At 51.6% G+C, this 15858-nt stretch overlaps 7 protein-coding genes across 7 annotated transcripts; 6 read left to right on the plus strand and 1 right to left on the minus strand.

The window, feature by feature from the left end:
- The first annotated feature begins 677 nt into the window (after window positions 1-677).
- DACRYDRAFT_24710 (uncharacterized protein) lies at window positions 678-2319 on the plus strand. The gene is made up of 2 exons (XM_040773807.1): window positions 678-987; window positions 1043-2319. Exons 1-2 carry the CDS (start codon window positions 939-941, stop codon window positions 2212-2214), a joined length of 1221 nt encoding a protein of 406 aa, XP_040625146.1. The 5' UTR covers window positions 678-938; the 3' UTR covers window positions 2215-2319.
- Window positions 2320-2507: 188 nt separating this feature from the next.
- On the plus strand, window positions 2508-3466 carry DACRYDRAFT_24711 (Mago nashi protein; the record flags this gene model as incomplete). The annotated part of the gene is made up of 6 exons (XM_040773808.1): window positions 2508-2547; window positions 2665-2780; window positions 2881-2944; window positions 2994-3081; window positions 3136-3225; window positions 3278-3466. Coding segments are annotated over 6 exons (449 nt in total), but the record flags the coding sequence as incomplete, so codon positions are not given.
- A 323-nt stretch (window positions 3467-3789) lies between these two features.
- DACRYDRAFT_58041 (MRG-domain-containing protein) lies at window positions 3790-4991 on the plus strand (the record flags this gene model as incomplete). Its single annotated transcript, XM_040775477.1, has 6 exons — window positions 3790-3855; window positions 3912-4006; window positions 4070-4295; window positions 4358-4530; window positions 4585-4854; window positions 4907-4991. The coding sequence occupies 6 exons, from the start codon at window positions 3790-3792 to the stop codon at window positions 4989-4991; spliced, it is 915 nt and encodes a 304-aa protein (XP_040625148.1).
- A 132-nt stretch (window positions 4992-5123) lies between these two features.
- Window positions 5124-5871, minus strand: DACRYDRAFT_18293 (UPF0172-domain-containing protein; the record flags this gene model as incomplete). The annotated part of the gene is made up of 3 exons (XM_040771352.1): window positions 5124-5378; window positions 5423-5611; window positions 5668-5871. 3 exons carry the CDS (start codon window positions 5869-5871, stop codon window positions 5124-5126), a joined length of 648 nt encoding a protein of 215 aa, XP_040625149.1.
- Window positions 5872-6068: 197 nt separating this feature from the next.
- On the plus strand, window positions 6069-7356 carry DACRYDRAFT_118960 (acyltransferase-domain-containing protein; the record flags this gene model as incomplete). Its single annotated transcript, XM_040770698.1, has 7 exons — window positions 6069-6234; window positions 6290-6308; window positions 6361-6465; window positions 6517-6628; window positions 6688-6767; window positions 6815-6873; window positions 6924-7356. The coding sequence occupies 7 exons, from the start codon at window positions 6069-6071 to the stop codon at window positions 7172-7174; spliced, it is 792 nt and encodes a 263-aa protein (XP_040625150.1). The 3' UTR covers window positions 7175-7356.
- Window positions 7357-7916: 560 nt separating this feature from the next.
- DACRYDRAFT_24713 (uncharacterized protein) lies at window positions 7917-8559 on the plus strand (the record flags this gene model as incomplete). The annotated part of the gene is made up of 3 exons (XM_040773809.1): window positions 7917-8072; window positions 8125-8442; window positions 8493-8559. Exons 1-3 carry the CDS (start codon window positions 7938-7940, stop codon window positions 8556-8558), a joined length of 519 nt encoding a protein of 172 aa, XP_040625151.1. The 5' UTR covers window positions 7917-7937.
- A 6064-nt stretch (window positions 8560-14623) lies between these two features.
- Window positions 14624-15203, plus strand: DACRYDRAFT_24714 (uncharacterized protein; the record flags this gene model as incomplete). Its single annotated transcript, XM_040773810.1, has 1 exon — window positions 14624-15203. A coding segment is annotated over exon 1 (544 nt), but the record flags the coding sequence as incomplete, so codon positions are not given.
- Between the last annotated feature and the right edge of the window lie 655 nt (window positions 15204-15858).

Consider the following 15858-nt stretch of genomic DNA (forward strand, 5'->3'; position numbering starts at 1 on the left):
GCAATTACCAAATGACTAGCAACCACATGCCGCAATTCACCAGTATGCATCGGAAGTCAACCTATCAGACGCGCCCGTGCTGTCTTCGAGAAGATACACCACCTACGGAGCACACCGAGCGCGCTTCCAAACGACTCACTTGGTGTTGCACATCCATCCCACACATCTTGTAGAGGCGCTGCCTCCATCTGCGACAGCACACGTTAAACCTGGCGCCGGTATCCGCTGCTCTTCTCCCAAGGATATAAGTGGCAAGCCGCTCCTCCCTTTTCCCAACATCCCTGCCATCCGGCCTTTACGCGAGCGACCTCCGCGTGTCCACGAAACAAAGGAAGCCTCAGGGATCTGGGCAAAAGCTGTTTGAAGGCGCCGGGGTTTTCTTGGACCCTGGAAACGTACGGCCATTTCATTATGAACTTGAAATGCCCGTACTAATGCAGATTGATAATGCGATGCGTAGGCTGAGGCGTGTGCTGTCTGTCGGCGTCCTCTTCTAGTCCAGTCTCCCCCCCTTCCCTCTTTCGCCTTGATTGGTTGAGAGAGGAAGCATGAGAAGCATCGGACCAATTTTGATGAAGCGGCGAGGAGAAGGGCGGCCGCAAACCTTTGTGGAGACACCGGCTCGGCCGGCAATGCCACCTTCTCCCTCATCTAAACAACCGGAAGGGTTGTGGGAGCGTTCTCAGACTCCAATGGTCATTCGGCAGCCTGCGTCCCCCCTCGAAGGACGCCATCCTTCTAGCGACAAGGACGATTCAGCATTGGATGGGACACGCGAATTTCTCAATCGCTTGTCCATCAAACCATGGTTCGGTCGAGGGAGTAGCCATCAAGCAGCCAGAAGCGTTAGCTGGAGAGGCAGAGAGCGAGAAAGGAGAAGGAGTCCAGTACCGCCAATCCACTGGCTCCCAGATGAGCTGTTACTCAGTATCCTGGCGATGAATGCCGTGGAAGATCCAGATTACGGAATTCTCGCAAGCCACATCGGTGCGTCTCATCGGAACATCCGAGACAGAGAAGTTGACTGTGTTCTCGCCGATAGATCAACGAGTGCGCAGTGTTGTTCTCAGTTATCCCTTCTTGTGGACGAATATCCAGTTGGAAGGCCCTTTGTCACAAGCCAAAGCAAGGGCCTTTTTACAGCGCTCGCAAAACCTTCCGGTCGACATTTATCTGCGTTATTTCTCCCAAAAAGACGCGGATGTCCTATTGTATGTCGCGCAGATCAACGAGTTCCGCAGGCTGTTCAAGGAGATTGCTGCGGCTTCGAATCGATGGCGGACATTGTCCTTCGATATACGTGATTACGACATCATGACGTACGCTGCGCGGGCGATTCCGCACCCACTGCCGTTGCTCGAGAAGATCATCCTCCGATGTCGGACTGCACCGCATACGCCAACCGAGGAACATGTATTCACCCTGTTCCCCGAAGGACAACCGCCCAAGCTGAAGCACATCGATTTCGATGCCGTCAACGCAAGATGGGATCGTCCGTTTGTTCAAGGTCTTGAAACAATGCGAATAGTTCGATCGGTCCAGTGCGTGCCAGAGACGGTTGAGCAGTTGTGTGCTAGCCTCCGCGTATCTCCTGGGTTGAAACGTCTGCAGTTGGAGAGCTTGAACAGTGTCACGTCTGGTGACACGATAAGACATGTTCCACTGGAAGAACTGGACATATTGATTTTCTGGAAAGTCAATCCAGACGTGGTGGGTAGAATGTTAGAGTACATTCAGTGCCCAAACCTGCGCGTGCTCGAAATCCAGTTGACAAGCTCGCGTCGGAACATGCCAATTATCGAAGCGCTTGGAACATCGATGATCCCATTGACGAACCTGCACATGCTGGGCTTGGGAGGATGCGACTACCCGCCAGATATCATATACACGGTCTTGAGGAGGCTATCCACATTGAAGGCAATCCGCGTCATCGGAGGCTCGCTTCCACATGCACTTCTCCATGGATTGTCTGGAAAGCTCGACTTCGACGGGACCGGTAATATGACAGAATGGATCTGTCCGCAGCTCGAGAGCCTCCAGATCAAGAATGCGACGAATATTACGGATAACGACGTGTGCAAAACGGTCGCCAGAAGATACAAAAACAGACAGACACAACGAATCAGGAGTGTATGGCTGGGTGGATGTCCACACATCACCGACGAGATTGAGCGGAAGTTGGAGCACTACAAGACGAGTGTGCAGCTGGCGTAAGGGGAATCGGAACGGAGAACATGTATTCAAACAGGCGATTTCCGTTGATCATGTTGGCTTTGTCGCTCTTGTTATCTGAACATCATGTACCCATGTAGCACTAATATCATCTGCTCGCGTCGCGTGTTGGAGGACCACAAGATGGTGGACGAATTGAAAGACGCTCTGTTCCAAAGCGTATGCCAGACGCCCGGAAGAACGGATAAACAGAAGCTTCGGAGGCAGGCCGGAACCAAATAACTCATTCTTCTACTTCAAGAGCGTTATTGCACTCGCGCGTCTGTACCACCAAAAAATGGCTCAATCATTAGACAAAGATGCGTTTTACCTGAGGTACGCACCTTATCAGCCTCTCTTGTTTACCTATGTCTGACTCGCGTGTTGCAGATACTAGTGCGTTGACTAGGCCAATGGTGCTCCGGGGAAACCGCTGACTGCAAATGTACCTAGTACCGGGCACGCAGGCCGACACGGACACGAGTTTCTAGAATTCGAGTACCACAAGGGCAGATTGCGCTACGCCAACAACTCGAATTACCGAAACGATCAATTGATCCGCAAAGAGAGTACGTTTGCCTTCTTATTGAAACACCGTCCGCATTGCGCCTTGGCCAACCATGGACCGAATGCTGTCCGAACGCGCTGCTTACGTGTTTTCATTTATAGTGTGCATCTCCCCGATTGTGGTAGGGGAGCTGAAACGGATAATCGAGACAAGTGACATTACCAAGTGCGTTGGTGTGATCCCGTGCACATCTAGGTGCTGACGACCTCTACAGAGAAGACGACGCAAATTGGCCGAAGAAGAGCATCGTAGGGAAACAGGAACTAGAAATTCGGATAGGGAACGAGCATATTTCGTTTGAGGTATGTATGGTGTATACACATTTGACGAGCTGATGCTTACGACTGGTTCCTCAGACTTCGAAAATCGGCTCCCTGGCTGAGGTGGCGGAGTCTGAGGATCCGGATGGTCTGCGAACGTTCTACTACTTGGTACAGGATCTGAAGGTATGTTTGGTATTGAGTTCAAGTTGAAATGCTCATCACAAACCTTGTATAGTGTCTCATATTCTCTCTCATTTCTCTGCACTTCAAGATCAAGCCTATATAGTTTTCATCCCCACATTACTGGGGATTGTGCTCTGAGATTCTGGTTCAGGACTGGAGCGCTGTACGCTAGCCTCATGTCATAATCTATGTACATCTCCGTCCATGATCATCTAGTGTTTTGTGACGGAGTTGTCCTGCCGAGAATAGGAACTGACATGTGATCCGTCCCACGCGCGATAGTCTCAGCTGTACCAGGATAACTTTGGTTCACATCCCTTCTGACAATCCATTTCTCCTGGTTATCTGCGTCGAGTGTCCACTACTGGATTACTAGTGGTACGGACAACGCTGACACTATCATCTCCACCGTCTCGGCAACTGCCACCCTATTGGACCTTTTTGTTTCCCTGACACCCACCTGACAGGCACCTGATTGTTACCCTTTAAATGGCACCTGCTGTTCACCACGCTCGTTCCGGCTCTCACGGCGCCGCCAGCACCTCCCGCAAGTCTGATTTCAACATGGCATCATTCTCTATTAACGAGAAGGTTCTGTGTTATCATGGTCCGTTGCTGTACGAGGCAAAGGTAAGCACGCGTCGTGCGCGACTCGAAGAGGGAACTAACGTCTTCTTGTCCGAAAGGTCCTCAAGAACGAGACGTGGGACGACACCAATTCAAAACTTGATCATTCACGAGGACCACACTACTTCGTGCATTATAAAGGTTGGAAGAACACGTTCGTCTTTTTGGTTTTATCTCTCTTAATATTTCAAAAATTGACGCGTTACCGAAATCGCAGATGGGACGAATGGGTGCCTCAGTCGCGCTTGCTCAAATTCACCGAGCACAATCTCGTGCTCCAAAAACAGCTTGTACAGTCTCATAAGAAGGCAGATTCCCCCCAATCAACGAAACCTGCCGCGTCTGGTGCTAGCGGAGGGAGGGATAGCATTGGTGGAGGGCGTCATTCCACCACGACAGATAGACGAAAGGACACCAGGGGGGTGAAGCGACCACGAGAGGATGTGCGCTGTTTTATTAGCTTCACTGTGGTGCAGAACACTAACGGTGTGGCCGTACATGTCAGGACGACAGAAAACCCGAGCTAAAGCTCGTCATACCGGATATTCTAAAGGTCCAGCTTGTAGACGACTGGGAAGCGGTCACGAAGAACAATCAGCTCGTCTCTCTACCCCGCGAACCCAACGTTCGCGAGCTCTTGGAAGACTTCCAGGAAACCCTCAAACCGCGAGTATCGCCGTAAGAATATACTGCTCAACGCGCGTATTCCCTTCTGATGCCATGTTGCAGAAGCGTCGCACAGCTGTTCCCCGAGCTGCTTGCCGGTCTCACACTATACTTCAACCGGTCTCTAGGCCAGAATCTCCTCTATAGATTTGAGCGCGCACAGTATGCCGAGGCGAAGAAGAAGTACGAGGTGGGAAAAGAACACGGCCTTGCAGAGCTGTATGGTGCTGAACATCTGCTTCGGATGATCGTCAATATGCCTGCTATGATCAAGGAAACCGGCATGGACCAAGAGAGTCTGCGACTACTAAGTGATCACATTAATGAGCTGCTCAAGTAAGTGCTTGTTCACCAATCCCGCGTGGATGAAATGAACCAACAGTTGCAGGTATCTTACCGATCGACGCGAACGAGTATTCCTGTCAGAATATGACAACGCAAGTTTACCTTATCTGAACATCTACCGCACATAATTCAATACATCTGGCAGACAAATGCCTTCCCAGGTGATATTGGATATCGGGGCACGATTGTACTCTGATATTGTATACTTTCTACCAATGCATTCGGTATACCCCGGCCCCCCTGCATCCCCACAGCTATCGCTATAACTTTTCCACTGCTGCAGTCACTTTCGGATTCTTGAGCCAATCTATCCGCACATCCTCTAGATGATCGTCAAAATCTCCCAGCTCATTCTGCAGGCTCTGCTCCTTGATCGCACCCAATGCCTTTCTCGGCAGATCCACCGCGGCGAGATGGAACGTGGAGACTTGCTTAGAGTCGGTGGAGCGGGTAGAGGGCGGACGTGAGGTAAATGAATTTGGAATAATCTTCAGGGAGGGTGAAGCAATGTATGGCTGTGGACTGTCAGCATACAGCCGCTAGAGATTTCATGACGCACAATGAGCCCCGCTTCGCCCATCGAAAGCCCTGCTGCATCCAGTACAAGCGCTATAGCGTCCGGACTAGTAGCTTTTATCTTCGAGACTATACGGTCGCCAATTGGGCCGAGCGTTTTCTCGTCGGCGCGGTCTGACGCCTCGTAATATCCTATTATCCGCAAGCCATTATCCTCAGCAAAACCGCCTGCCTATTCAATAAGTATGTCAGTGTGCTGGTTCTCATACCGGGTGTCAATGGACTTACCAAGTCCAGGCCGATCTCCATCATAGGGCTCAGGCTTGTCCAATGGTGCAGCAACGGCACCGCGTCGCTCACTTCGATGTCCGCTGCGCCAGACGGCGACGTCGTGAGCAGGACTCCGTTCACTGGATTTGTCGGGTATTTAGTGGCGTGCAATAAGACTTTCAGGTATGCCAGGCTCGAGATGGTGTATGATTGAGGAGCCATGGCTAGCTAACACTAGTGAAAGTTGGTGTTCTACCCAGACGATGAAGCGCGACGTCGACGTGTTCCGGTACATGTGGCGTTCCCACGGGTCCTCCTCTCGTTCTTCTTTGATCATCTCTCACCTAAGCCTTCGAGTGCTGTCATTTCATTCCTTTCCTTTCGCATGCCATAGGTCTTGGAAGCGACGGAACTAGTGGATGAAATACTTGCAGATCTCATCCTGCACTGTTGGCGCAGTTGGTCTTCTCTGCAAAGCCTTCCTCCGATGGGGATGCAAAGAGGTCAAAGTAGAAGGACTGGACGTACTCGTCAAGGCTCTGGAGGACAAGAGTCGTAGGGACAATGGCACGGGCATATTAACAGGTCTGTTTTGCCTACATGCGAACTAGTGACAACCTGTATCTGATAGGAAGTCTAGTCTGTAATCATATATCAGTGTACGCACAACCACGACTCTGGTCGCGTGCCACTCTCATACGTCAAAGCTAGGCTGGATGATCCTCTCATCTGGGGTGTCATGCCTACGTATACCTACTTTGACCCCAACCTAAGTCGTTGGACCTTGGGAGCCTCTGATATAATCTTTACCAATCCGTAAGCCCTTCTTTCCTCAAGCCATTGTTTCCATTCCTCATATGGAGGCAGCCTTTTCGGCGTCTTCTTCCGTACAGGTCAGGTATTTGAGACCTTTCGGGGAGGGGGGATATATCAGACGGCGGTGGACGACGCCATTAGGACGTTGGATGATGGCAGATGGGTATGTTCCTCTGTGTGAACATCCGTCCCTTCTTGGCCATCATGTTGACCTCGAATTAGATTCACATCTATCCCGAAGGAAAAATAAATCAGCCATGCTATAACCCAGCAGGGGGATTGTTCCCCTTCAAATGGGGAATGTGAATACGAGTGTAAATGCATTGTTACCGCGCTGACAAGAACCTAGGGGAAGAATGATCATGGAAGCGAAGTCAATGCCGATCATAATTCCAATGTGGATTACCGGTACACCTCTACTGCTTCTATAGCTGCTGCGATTGACTCTTCTCCCGAAGGGACTGATCAAGTAATGCCTGAGCCGCGTTATTTTCCGAACAAGTTCCCTGTTCCAGGGAATCGCCTATCGATTACGTTCTCACATGACCCGAAGTTAAACGATGCTGTTGGTGACATCCGAGCACAATGGCTTGCTCGAGGACGACCAGAAGCCGAAACAGCCAACACCAGGAGCCGAGTCACTGCGAGGATAAAGGACTCCGTACAAGCTCTACGTAATCGAATTCAAGCCGCTTCTTCAACACGATAGTGCCTATATTCTCTGCAAGTCTTTGAGAGAGCTCTCGCAGAGATGACACCGAATTTGTCAACCGCACCGACGCATGGGTCTGTTGCAGTCCTTGGACAGAAACTGTGCAACAATCGTGCTTCTTCCAGCAAGCCTTTGTCCGCACGGCTAAGAAGGACTTGATAGTCTGATGAAGCGCATCTGTGTAGCCTTGGTTGTCATTGTATCACTAGTTATAATCCTACTACTTTCAGTAGAGTAAACACGATCGATTGATCATTGATCATATGGACAATGACGGTTTGCTTCCGCACGTTCGAGCCTGTTGATGAAAACGTGAAGGCTGCACACAGCGTGGCACCTTCCCCCCTTTCTTGCTTTCGCTCCCTGTTTACACCCTGCTCTCCCTCCACACTATCTAACGCCCGACCAGTCATCTTGTAACGGTCTCGATCTATTGGACAACCCTCTCTTTCTGTATGACATGGAGAACGATGGGAGAGCGAAGCGTCTTGAGGGGACACATCATTCCAGGGAAATAGTTATGGATGATCCAAGTCCTAGTGAGGAGCGAGATGTGCTTGCTCTCTTGGAAGAAGACGCCCATACTAGTATCATCGAAAACGACGGAGAGGATCAAAGCGAAGACACGAACAACGCCATTGGGAATGACGACGACGAAGAGGACACTGCCCAGTTTCTGCTATCGATGGGAGCGCAACCACTCCTGTCTCTCATTCCTAAAAGTCCATCCCCCCCGCCTCCTGAATCGGACGATGATGCAATGCTTGACATGAGCAGTGAGGCCAAGGGCTCAAATATCGAGATTTCCCAGTTGTATTCACTCTGCAATCGGCTTTATGGCAACTGTGATTCTCTCCAATGGAGCTTTGGGCCAGAAGGTGGTGCTGCAGCAGGTACGCTGAATCTTTTATGCCCCGTCTTTTCCGTGTGTAACAGGGGTGCAGATAAAAAAGCTACCCTTATTATTACACTCCCAAACGGCAACAAACGTCTGTTCAAATCCCGAGGCCATTGGAGAAAGAAAGCGCAGGCGAAGGCATCCGCGGCATTGGTTGCCATTGAATCAGGAGCGATTGATTTCCTGGCTACCGGTAGCGATGAGAAAGCCCGGATTCAAGGCCCTGTTTCCGAAAACGTTGAAGCAGATGGAAAAACTTCAGAGGATAAGTCTTGTGAAGAGCGTATCATCGATCAATGCCAAACCTGGCGGAAGGGAAAAGTCCAGCCTGTCTACACGTACACAATTGACTCGAAGCAGGGAATTGGTGCGTAGCCATGCTTCGGATTAGCGACTAGATGCTCATCCTACCGACAGGCTTTGGATGTGCCCTATCCATCTATTTATCAAAGGTCATACAGCGATCATGGAGCATACGCATAGCATATCCAACCAAACAGGAAGCCAAAGTTGCTGTTTGCCAGGAGGCCATTCGTAGTGGCATAATGGATTTCATCGCACATGGGGATGGGTTGAAGGAGCCTTGGGACGATAACGCGGCTGCCAATCATCCAAAGAAGATCAAGGAGCTGATTCTCCTTGGTGCCACGAAGGACGACCCAACTCATATAAGTCAACAAGCATACTACGATGCCCTGAACAAGGAGAATGTCCCTAGTGATGTAGGCTTCGGTAATCACCCGATCAACCCTATCAACTATTTCTATCAACTGGTAAATCGGGTCAGGCGGTTCGGTGTGCTGGAACAATTCACCAACATCAGCGAGCCTAATGTCCATCAAGGTGGGAGAGTTTTGTATGATGCATTGGCTGCCCCTAAAGCATTTTGTAGCTCATGGCTGTTTGTTGCGACTGGCACATGGGGAAGACTCCTTTTCATATCTTGTACCTAGTGCCTTCGCCAAACGCAGCGAAGCGAAAGCCGCTGTTTGCCTTCTCGCCATTTCTCAAGGCGTGAAAGCCATTCTAGAAGATATACACAAAAACCGGTCAACAGACGGAGCGCCGAGGGTGGGAAAAGATCATAATAAGGGCATTGCCAAAAGCAGAGACATCATCACGTTATCTCCAGGAGAACAAGGCTTAGGGGAGCTTTGTTTGGAGGCTATCAGTGCAGAACTCAGGTTATTCCGGCTGGATGCAACCCCCAAGTTTGACGCTCAGAAGAATCCAGATGGCAGTCAGTGTATTTCGGATCAATCAGTCGTGTGCGAGGCTCACGTTGTTGTGCAGGTTTTACGACCCGAGTGGAAGTCTTCACAAATCCTAAGGAGCGGCGCTTATATGCCTCGACAGGAAAGTTTAAAACCAAGCATGATGCTAAACTGGCTGCCTGTGTTCTGGCCGTCGAACGCGGCATTTTGGAGTTCATCCGTTTTCGTGGGGCCCCTGTGCCAAACGGATACGTTCGACCTCCTGTTGGTGGCGTTGACATTCCCTATGTTCCTGATCCGGCGCAAATGACTGATATACGACAACCCTTTGCTGCTGGGCATCGTGTGGCTGGCAGAGGATCTCAGGCTTTCTCGTCTCGCGAGTCTCTTCCACCAACATACCCTCATGGGGTAGATCGTCCTGATGATCGCTATGCTTATTCTGTCCCTCCTGTTTCTGACTATGGTAACGGTGACTATGCTCCTCCTGGGCCTGACCCTTTTTTTCACACTCGACATGAAAGTCGCGGGGCCTATGAGTACCCCGATCAAGCAGATCTCTATCCTGTTGTGTACGATCACCCTGGTGAGTTTTCTGGTCCACACTATCCTCCGCCGCCCAGTGCTCCTGCTCGATATCCGCCGGAACGTGATTACTGCAGGAACGATCTTTCGGAGATGGGTGGCGGATACGATCCACATGGCCCTGCTGGAAACGCGTCATACCAACGTGATTACCAGAATCAACCAACTGTAGACTTCTATGATCGTTATCCTACTGCTCCGTGGCCGTCTGGGTCACATTTTGACTATCCGACTGAAGGGAGATATGACTCTGACTACCGTCCTGCTGAGGCTCACTCCTATCCTGGGTATCCTCCCTATGCTCCTCCCCCTTCAGATGACCGTCGTTCACACTATGACGACTCGCACGAGTACACTTCACATCACGATGAATTGCCGTACCATCCGTACCCTCGGGAACATCTGTACTCAGGTGGAGGACCGGAACACTCTGAGGACCGAGCGGTGACCGATACACCTTCCGCACCGCGAGAGCGCCGGGTTGACACGTCTGACCAATGGCGGCCGTCTTTGCATTGGGATGACAGGAGACTGGCTGTCAATGGGAAACTGCCGACCATTTCGCCCACTACGCTGGGGCTATCCTCTGCTGCTGTCGTTGCTCTTCTTGCGCCTAAAAACTCACCAGTTGTGACGGCTAGTTCATCCAAGCCATCTCCTTCAGTTGCCATCCCTGTGCCTCCCTCCGGGACATCTCCGTCAGCTTCAAAATCGGCCGATATCGACCGAAACGCAGACACCTCCAAAGGAATGCTCCTCAAGAATCCCCAAAAAAGAACACGGGACGACAACAGCCAGAAGACGCCAGTGTCTCTGATCAAGACCAAATCGTTCTTCAACGAACTGCTCGGTATGTCCGTATTATTGAGCAGTCCAGGTTGTCTAACCTGGGATGCAGACTTCTGCAGGGACAACAACTTTGGTCTTCCTGAGTTCCACTCGGAGCCTATTATGATCGATTCAAACACGAGATACAAAGTCTGGGTTACATTGGAACGAGAGAGGATGGAGCTGAAAACGACATACGCTTCAGTGGCTGAGGGGCGTGAAAGACTCAGCAAAATAGTGGAAGAGAGACTGAAAAATAAACTCGCCAATGAAGGCCCGCCCTCCAAGAGAATCAAGATGGAAAGTCGTTAAAGCTGTGTTTCCGCATCTGATTGAGCTCTGATGATATTGGTTGGTTGCATCTATCTATTTACATATATCCATTCAGTAACAATGTAACCGTTTGTTTTCATTTTACATTGCATAGATATCATGTTGTGATCAAAATATATTGTTTCATGGTGATCGTGAAACACGAGAATACCAAGAACTATCAGGGTCGTTTGTCTCCGCCCATGCCGTCCTGACACACCACGTAATAATTGTCACCGCCACCAACGCTGGGAGGCCATCAACAGTACTACCCGGAAACCTGACATACCGCCCCCCTCCTCGCAGCACGCGCATATATTCACGTCTCTCATTCCAACAACCATCTGAACAGTAGAGCGTTGCAAAGAAGTTTTTATCTAATGGTGCCAGTCGCCAATACACCTCCGGATGTCCCCATTGTGGTCGTGCTCGACAGATATTGCCAGCCGGGGCAACTCAGCATGGTTGTCCCCCTGATCACGGCATTGATTAAGCAATATCCTGAGTCGCACGTACGTATTGATCAATCATCAACCTCTCCTTTCTTACATTCACTGCCATCCAGAAACATGGTCAGATCCGCATGGCGTCTGTCACCTTCGACACCACCCAGACGAACGAAATGCTCAACCCTCTTCACTGGTTCGAGAGCGTCGAGTCGATGCTACCTCGTTACCAGAGCAAGGAGGCATGCCTAAGCAAATTTGGAATCCGTCCCGGCACGGGTGCCAAGGGTAAAGGCGCCATGGTGGAGGGTATCGTGGCGGGAATGGAGGTACGCGCCTGCACCCACTCCACCAGTGTTCTTGACTCACGGTCCGGCAGCTGTTCAAGTCCCAGGCGAACGAAGGATTTGTCGACCATAATCCGCCCGGCCCACCTGTACCATCGCATACCAAACTGCGCTCGTTCGCAGATTCTAAACTACAAAAACACATGACCAATCCCGTCCGCCATATGGTGCTGCTCAGTGCTCTTCTCCCGGACACTGGTGCTCGTGCGATTCGCAACAAGTACACAGACTTTGATGGATGTGCGTGGGGTCAATTGCCAGAGAAGCTGAAACAGGTACGTTGTTCCCCAATCGTCCCGCATGCCTACCCCTGATTCCCCTGGCCAGTTGAACATCAACTTGTCCGTTATCAACATGAATAGCGCGCCAAAGATAGCAGAACTACATGCAGCGGCAACACCCAAACCATCCGAGGTGTGGTTCAACCGGCCGCCGCATTTCCCTCACTTCCAGATGTTATTGGCTGGGTTCGACACCAGTGAGTCCAAGGGTCTACAGGGGCTTCGAACGGGTCCTGATCTATTCTCGAAGAAGTCCTTTCTCAATCAGCGCCCAATGCGAATACTCCAGCAAAACGACCAACACCAGAATCTGACATGGCGCAGTCTCCAAACTCTAAACGTGCCCGAAATAGCACAGATGCTTCAGCAGGTCCTCACCCGCCGCTCCAACCTCCTGCCTCCTCTATGGGCCAACCACCAAGCGTTACCAACCCTCCTCACCCACCCTCTCAGAACGAGAGTGCCCCGGTACAGGTACAGTCTGCACCAGCTAATCATCCTGCCCCTAGTGGATTGGCTGGACGTCGTTTAGCAGCACCTCATATGTCTCTGCCGCCCCTCCCGGCTGGACCTACAGGCAGCGTACCAGCTCAAATACAGCTGCAAAATGCCGCTCCAGCACAACCCTCAGTCATTTCCGCGGTGCCACCACCGAACGTGCCGGCTCAGTGGCAATCCGTGTTGGCGATGAACAATCAAAATGGTTCAGCGGCCGCTGCCAACGGACCCATGCCTCAACCGAGCTCAGTCGTACTGGGTGCAACTGCGAAGCAGCCTCCTGCTGGAACCCACTCGCGCAGTGCCAGCATACAAGGCATCCCGAACGCACAGAACAGGATTGCTGCACCGGCATCGGCCCAGTTGCCCGCACCTTTATTTTCTGGAGCACAGCAGGCAAATGTCAATATTTCGGGACATGCTCGCTCCGTTTCCACAAATGCTGCAGCACCTGGACAGACGAATCCATCCGCCGGAGGACAACAAGTCAATAACCTGTTAACGCAGAGCGCATCCATGTCATTGCCGTCTCCCCGGGCTCACCCTCCTGGCACCCTTTACCCCTTCCCACCAACGCCGCCTCCTGTGAGCGTAGATTTGAATGATCCTGAAACAATCAAGCGAGCATTAGACAAGGTAGCTCAAGATTACTTCCAACAGCTCCCTCCCGCACTACAACAAAGAGTCAAGACTGAGCTTGCTGCTAACAATTCGTCCGCAACGGTCGAAGATATCTCCAGGGCTCGAGCTCTTGCTGTCTTGGGAGGGCTGGGCGTAACTGCACGCAAGCTCGCTTCGCCCAAACATGAGAGAATGCACCAGAGTCTTTATGAGCTCGTGCATGCTCGGTGGCCTAGACAGAGCAACATGCTACCAACAGGACCACCGTCTGTTGGGAATGTCCCTCCGTCTGTTAACGCGGGGCCATCTCAGCCTCAGCAGCCAGCACCCGTACCCTCTCGGCCAGAGAGTACGGTCTCAAACGCAGCCGCACTTCAAGCACAACAGAAAAACTTTTTGTTACAGCAACATCAGAAGTACACAGCTGCTCTGCAAGCCCAGATGGCACAACAGGCTCAGGCTGCACAGCATCCCCTACTGCCAGCTCAGTCGACTCCACCTCCACCTGACTCGCCACATATACCCCTGTCGAGTCAGGTCCCTCCACGTCAGTTGCCTCGACCTGGTGCTGTGGCTGGCCACAATCAGATGCGCAACAGTCCCATACTAGGCGAGAACCAGTCCCAACCTAGTATCACTCGGCCGTCGACAACTCAACCACATGCCCAAGTGCAACAGCAAGCTCCGCACATGCAGCAGATGCCCGCACAGGGTCCAATGGCTATGGTCCAGCAGAACATGCAGCCTCAAATACAGCAGAGTACGCCTATGGCTACGAGTAGTCAAGGAATGCCGATGCAGCAACCGGGAGGTGTTCAGATTTCAAATCAGGGACAAGGAGCCCCCCGACTGCCGTTCCTAAACACCGAGGCGTTACGAGACATTGCGTTCACTTGGAAATCAGACACGGGACAAAACTTGATGGTGTTCGCTGGTGTGGGTAGGTTGAATCGGCAAGATACCCGAGTGGAAGCAATGTATGTCATGATGCCATGGCGTCCTCGCATACCGTTCTCATGTGTGCGTTTTTAGTCAGCAGCTTCTCAGAAGCTGGCCGGACAGCCTTCATGTACCAGCCTGGTTTGCAAGTCGCTTCGGGGAAAAGACGTATGTGAAAAAACTGATGGAAATGGCGCTTGCATTGTGGATCACTCCCGTCGCGGATTCGAAATTAGGCGACAAAGCGCAGTTCAACCAGAATATGTTCCAGCAGTTCAACGATATGTTTCAGAGGGGTGCTAGGCTTGCTTACATCCCTGTTCCCATGAATGGTAGGCAGGATACTGGACTGGTACTTATGTATCCTCCTATTCCTAAGGACGTCAAGATGGTTATGGCAATTTGCTTCCACGACAGGGCAGTTCCCCCGCAATTCACTGGTCCCCAGCCTTCCAATGTTCTTGCCCCAATGATATCACAAAATCCTGCCATGCTATTGCAATTGCAGCAAGCACAATTGCAGCAGCAGCAGCAGCCACAACAGCAGCCACAACAGCAGGCCATGGTCAACGGACGTCCTGGACTGCCAATGGTTACCGAAGAACAACGGCAAGCGTATCTGCGGATGCTTATCCAGGCTCAGACTGCTCAGGCTCAGGCTCAGGCTCAAGTGCAGGCCCGGAATCAAGCATCTAATCAAGGTTTGCAGCAACCGCAGCAGCAGATAACCCAGCCTGGTCAACCTCAGCCTATGCCACACCAGACCCCACAACAGCAGGTCATGCAACAGCAGGCCATGCAACGGACAACGATGCAAGCGCAAGTTCAGCCGCAACAGCTTGCTCCACAGCAACAACCTCAGCTACCCCAACAACAACCTCAGCTATCGCAGCAGCAACCTCAACTGCAGCAACAAGGCCAACGGTCGCGCATAATTCAGCAAATGCAACAAATACTTCGTATGCCCGCTCCACCCCCTGGCACAAATCCGGAGCAGTGGCAGCAGCAGAAGCAGTGGGCTCAACAGACCCTGATGCGTATCCGACAGACTCAACTACAGGCAGCGAACGGAATGCAGGGGCAAGCACCGAATCAGGTTGGAGTGCGTGTCGGGATGCAAAGTGGACCTAACGGCATGGCCGGCAATATGGGCGGGGTCAACAACGCTGCGATGACGGCGATGCAGAACTTCATGATGAACAATAATGGTGGAATGGGGCAGCAAGCCGGGATGGGCGGTGGCATGCCCGGTGGTCCAGGCAATGGCATGAACATCAATCAAACGATACAGAACATGTTCAATCAACCTTTGGCCCCACAGAACCCTAGTGGTGGCGGTGGGATGGGGGGATTTAACGCCCAGCAGCTGCAGCAAGCCATGGCCATGGGTGGTTTGAATATGGGTGGCGTGGGGGTGGGCAATATGACCCAGCAACAGCAAGGAGGATTCAACACTCAAGGGGGTGGAGGAGGGCAGGGGATGATTCCGATGAACCTGGCCGGATTTGGGATGCAGCAACAACAAGGACAACAAGTGCAAGGCGGGAGTTCTCAGATTAGCTTGGACTTGCTGCAAGCGTATATCCGCAACAACAAAGAAGGGTCGATGTAGGGTCGGTGGGGAGGCTGTCTTGCTTTCTGTCTCTTTTGGGTGCGATGACACCTTCTTTTCATTTAATGACTTTCATTATTGTCCTCCACGTAAATACCAC

Source organism: Dacryopinax primogenitus (assembly GCF_000292625.1).
Source record: "Dacryopinax primogenitus strain DJM-731 SS1 chromosome Unknown DACRYscaffold_20, whole genome shotgun sequence".
Taxonomy (NCBI): domain Eukaryota; kingdom Fungi; phylum Basidiomycota; class Dacrymycetes; order Dacrymycetales; family Dacrymycetaceae; genus Dacryopinax; species Dacryopinax primogenitus.

Bases quoted from the DNA above. Each gene is read 5' to 3' on its own strand.
- DACRYDRAFT_24710 (XM_040773807.1), top strand. From the start codon at position 939: ATGAATGCCGTGGAAGATCCAGATTACGGAATTCTCGCAAGCCACATC. The intron at 988-1,042 runs GTGCGTCTCATC...TCTCGCCGATAG, and splicing joins AATTCTCGCAAGCCACATCG to ATCAACGAGTGCGCAGTGTT.